Raw genomic sequence first — 5,168 nt, 5'->3', positions numbered from 1 at the left:
GGATGGTTCTACACAAGTTAAAGCTTTTCTGGTCAAATGTTTTTTTTTTTAGAAAAATATTTCTAAGAATTTTATCTGTATCTTCCTATGTAAAATATCGAGCACCCCCCCCCCCTCCCCCCCATTGTGGCCATACCACGGGGAGCATCATTTGAACAAACTTGAATCTACACATACCTGAGGATGCTTCCATACAATTGACAGATTTCCTGACTAAATACTAACATTTTTAATAATTCTAAATTATCTCCCCTTCATTTGAACAAACTTGAATTCGATTCACCAGTGGTGCTTTATGTCAAGTAAGTTGAAATCGCCAAAGTGGTTCTTGAAAAGAAGATAAAAATATGAAGTTTACAACAACGACAACGCCAACAACAACACCAACGACGACAGACAACGGACAAATTTTGATCAGAAAAGCTCACTTGAGCATATTGCTCAGATGAACGAAAAAGCTGTATGAATTAAGTGTGCATTATAAATGAAAATGCAGATATTAAGATTGACTGTTTAAGGCTTGCATGTCTCATTTTTATCAAAATTTTACAATTTTTTGAACCTGGAAGATGATCTAAAACTTCTCCGACACGTTTACCCCCCTCCCCATAATTTTTATGAACATCAAAAATAAGAAAAAGTGGGGTAACATATGATTCTCAAATTAGGGTTTACACTTCCAAAGGAGGTTTTAAAATGCAAACATGAGATACTGCCGTGTCAACTAAAGGGCTATGGTACTCAGGTGACTGTCAAGGCCTGAGGGCCTCTTACTATTCATGTTCACATTACATTCATATTTCTTCATTTTTCTAATCCCCCTTTTATCTGTGTTATTTAACTAATTATCAGAAAAACATTTCACCAATCGACAAGTTCTGTTTTTGCAGTAGTTTTACAGTAAAACTCGTTTAGTACAAACACGGATATATCTAAGTTTTTTTGAGTCCCCGGAAATTGTTTGAAAATAATCTTTGCAAAATTTTACGGTTATAGCGAATTCAGATATAACGAATTTACGGATATAGCGAACTGATTTTTTGAGTCCCGTAGAGGTGATTAATACCGGAATTTAACAATCTTTGCAAAAATTTACGGTTATAGCGAATTCGGATGTAACGAATTTACGGATAAAAGCGAACTGATTTTGAGTCCCGTAGAGGTGATAAATACCGAAATTCAACACTTCTACAGCGAATTTCTTTACAGTTAACAGAGTTTTCACTACTATTTAACATAATAGTTTGGATTAATTTATTTTCACATAATTTTTTCAATTTACAATTCAATCATTAAAGGTATCAAAAGAACGTTCTAAGCCTCAATTAACAAAAACTGCAGTCTGTTGAAATAAAACATGTATATAATGAATTCGCTATAATTATTATTACAGTACTAGTTCATTATACGGATATAACGAATCACGGATATAACGAGTTAAATCCACTGGTCCCTTGGACTTCACTATAACCGAGTTTTACTGTATTTAGTATTTTCCATTTCGCCTTACTATATTTTTACTCTTTTCACCTGTTAACCTGGAAAATGGGAACGCACCATTGAAGATACCATATTAATCAAAACAACGTGCCATCTGCTAGTTGGCAGACAAACTATATATTGGTCATTAAATCTTATTGGTTATAAATATTTAAATGGAAGGTCTATTTTGTTTTTATTAGTTCTAGAAATAATATGCAGGCTTGTACATCCCAGAGTATCAAAATGGGTAACACTCAGTCAAAGTTGCCAATTTTAGGGGCAGGCGGAACCCATTAAAAAGACATGAAGATCTCTTAATTCAAGAGGGTCAACTCTAGCACCATTCTCTTAATGAATTCAAAACACTCTAATGGAGATTAAATCCCCAGGTCCATTTGAAACTTGCATTCAACAATGTTTATTGTAAAACCACGAAGCAACCATTATATAAACATTCAATACACAATAAATACATTGAACTACGTTCCAGATTTATGATATGAGGATGTTTAAATGAACCGCGGTATGTGAATATGTTAAAGGAATGGGGGGGGGGGGGGGAGAGAGAGAGAGAGAGAGAGAGAGAGAGAGAGAGAGAGAGAGAGAGAGAGAGAGAGAGAGAGAGAGAGAGATTTACAAAATTAACATATAAACACAGGTCTCTTAAGAATATTAATACTGTATTCTATTTGAACACTTGACAGATTGCCGAAACCGAAACACTCTGGAACATATTCTCAAACGTGCCATTAATTATAATTATACAGATGTAATACATGCAATGTTATGCATGCTTACATGCGTACATTCGAAATAAACAGGTCTTGGGAGAAACAAACTTTTCAGTAAAATAACAAATTGCTCAAGACCAACATTTGTAAGCGAAGTCTGCACTGCCATTCACAAGCAAGAACGCCACCGAAACCGATCGAAACCCTAGATGAAGTTTGTCCTTGTCTGACACAGTGACACGAGCTTTATCAGACATCAGACATTGGACCGCTGGGTGACAAACACGGTCGGTAGGGAGGACACGTCATTTGTCACTTCTATGCTGGACCGTGTGTCCTCTTTACGTAACGTCACAGTGATTGGCGGCAAAATCAACTTCGGAGTCTTTCGGGGTGCTTCTTCAACCTCTTTCTCTTTTTCAAGTTGTTCCATCCTTTTCTTATGAACTTTCTCGAGGAGTTCCGGAGTCTTCTTCTTTCTATCGAACACCTCCACCCTCCTTCTCTGACTCAGTAAAAACTCCGCCGCGCGCTTGCGCCGAACCATCGGCGACATTTCGTGTAATTGTTTCTGAACCTCGCTGTCTAGTTCCTGCCGACTGACCCCCGGGCCGTAGATGCCGTATTTATCGTCCCAATCTTGGTCTTTACTGCGTTCTTTCACTATGTTTTCGAGCACCTGTTTGTAAGCCTGGTGGTCTTTCAGATTTTCCTGGAACGTCGTCCTCTCTCGGTCGTTCTTCATATCAAAGATGTGTTGCGCCGCTCTCACGGTATTATGTTTGACCTTTAACCTCGCAGCCTCCGACCTGTTAAGGACCCCCGCCATCTTAGAGCGGTAGTCACTTTGTCTTTGAAGGGCCTCCATCTTGGATTCCGTGTAAAAACTGCCAGAGTATTCATCGTAGAACACCTTCTTCTTCTTTACGTCACTGCCTCCGCCGACACTCATATTGATACTTCCTTAAACCGCCACTTTAAATGATCATGTCGAAAGTATGTACTCTTGTATATACGTAAAGTTTCTTCTTTTTAAGTTATAGACAAATACCAAATCTACCAAATATCCCATTCACACGCTCTTGCTGAAGTTGTAAAAGTTTCTTCTCTAAAGTAATCAAAAATTCCTAAAACTACCAAATATCACTTCCAAATGTCACAGCAGGGGTACGAATAGTTTTCTTCTCCCAAATTATTGACAATTCCTTAATCTAACGAATATCACTTCAGAGTGTCACGTCAGAACTTCGAATAGTTTCTTCTCTAAAATCATTGACAATATTTTACACTGTGTCAATTGTTGGTTGTAGATAAAATGTTACTAATACGGCTACCCGTATCTCTGTATATATCTATCCAACGAATTCTACCTTTTGTACCTGTCAAAAAAAATGCACCCAGGATAATAAAACAGGAGCGTCGCCCAGGGATCTTCTCACCTGCGCTCATCCGCGCGGACAGTCACTCAGGAAAGCGTCTCCACGGAAATAAAATGGAGTCACCGTTCATGCAGCAGTTTGTCAAATAAACTTGACGTAAACAATTGCTGGGGTATTCTAAACATTATCCGAGAGTTTAAGAGGATTTAATTCGGTAATAATGCCGTCATCATCACTTTAAGTCCCTACATATGTGCTCGTGTCTATACACAAATAGCCCGTAACTTATCGGATAAAAGTCCGCGCATTTAACAACAGCCCTGATCTCCTTTGTCCGTTATTGACCAGTTATACATATACAAATCCTAATTCCATTTATGATATACATTGACAGGTTTTTCTAAACAGGGAATACACTAAAACGTACATGCATTCATAAGCGTTAATCATGCGAGTCTTCACTTTAATTACTTTCAAATCGAGACCTGTCTAGTACAAGTAAGTGATTAAATTCACGGGAGGCACAGACGAACAGCTTGTACAATATGATAGTGTTTAAATTTCATAACTATTGAAATTTAATCTGTAAGCGAGCTGATTTAAAAGCCGTTCATTCTAATGTACCATTGCAAAAAATCAATAACGTTTTCCTTCATTTATATATGTCTTGTACCTCGCCAATAATGAAAAACGGTTTATACGACTGTATACTTTACAATATCTCTGTCAATCAATGGGTTTTAACACGCCATTTAATGAGAAATGCTTTTATTGACTTAGAGGAACCCATTTATAAAGCCTTGTACGGGAAGCACGTTTTCAAACTAACAATAATCGGTGGATTTTTTTTATTACTGACCGGGCAATAAGTACGTGATGAGTTCGACAAGCTTCCACAGGGAAAAAAAAGATGGTTTATGTAAGAAAAATAAGTATAACATCTAGTTGTTATAGTAATGCATCGTCTGAAACCACTGCCAATATGTATATATAATTAACGATCCTGTTCCATATAGCCAGTATAGTAGAGCAGGAGAGTTGGCCCGGGGGTCCGAACACCCCCCCCCCCCCCGGCGTGGAAAAGTTCCCACAGTAAAATTCTAAAAAGGCCTCTGACCCCCACCCCCCGAACACACACACACATATATATATATGCAACTGGCATTATATATTTTTCTCATGAAAATATATTATTACGGGTATGGGGTATATTTTTATTATGAAAAAATATAACGTCAGGTGCACTTCCTGAAAACTTATTTTGGATCCCTGCATGGGAGATAGCTACCGTGCACTGGCGTCGGAAGCAAATTGAAAGTGGGGGGGGGGGGGGGGCTAGACTAATCCTCTGAAATATTGAGAAAAAAGTAATTCCCAAAATCATGGAAATCCTAATCCGTGGGGGGGGGGGGGTTAGTATGCTTCTGATTCCAACTTTTCAATCTTTCAAGGTAAATTTAGAAACAATAATCTTTCTTGCGAGAAAAAGTGGGGGGGGGGGGGGGGCTGAACCCTCTATTATGCTACGTTTCTAATGGTTAGGTATAAATTTGCAAAAAAAGTGGGGGGGGGGGGG

The 5,168-nt window shown here is 38.1% G+C and overlaps 1 protein-coding gene across 1 annotated transcript; it reads right to left on the bottom strand.

The window, feature by feature from the left end:
- Positions 1-2,385: 2,385 nt before the first annotated feature.
- Positions 2,386-4,065, bottom strand: LOC136274924 (uncharacterized). Its single transcript, XM_066082899.1, has one exon. The coding sequence runs from the start codon at positions 3,163-3,165 to the stop codon at positions 2,470-2,472; it is 696 nt and encodes a 231-aa protein (XP_065938971.1). The 5' UTR covers positions 3,166-4,065; the 3' UTR covers positions 2,386-2,469.
- Between the last annotated feature and the right edge of the window lie 1,103 nt (positions 4,066-5,168).

Source organism: Magallana gigas, chromosome 4 (assembly GCF_963853765.1).
Source record: "Magallana gigas chromosome 4, xbMagGiga1.1, whole genome shotgun sequence".
NCBI classification, from domain to species: Eukaryota; Metazoa; Mollusca; class Bivalvia; order Ostreida; family Ostreidae; genus Magallana; species Magallana gigas.
This window is presented reverse-complemented; position numbering and strand designations above follow the sequence as displayed.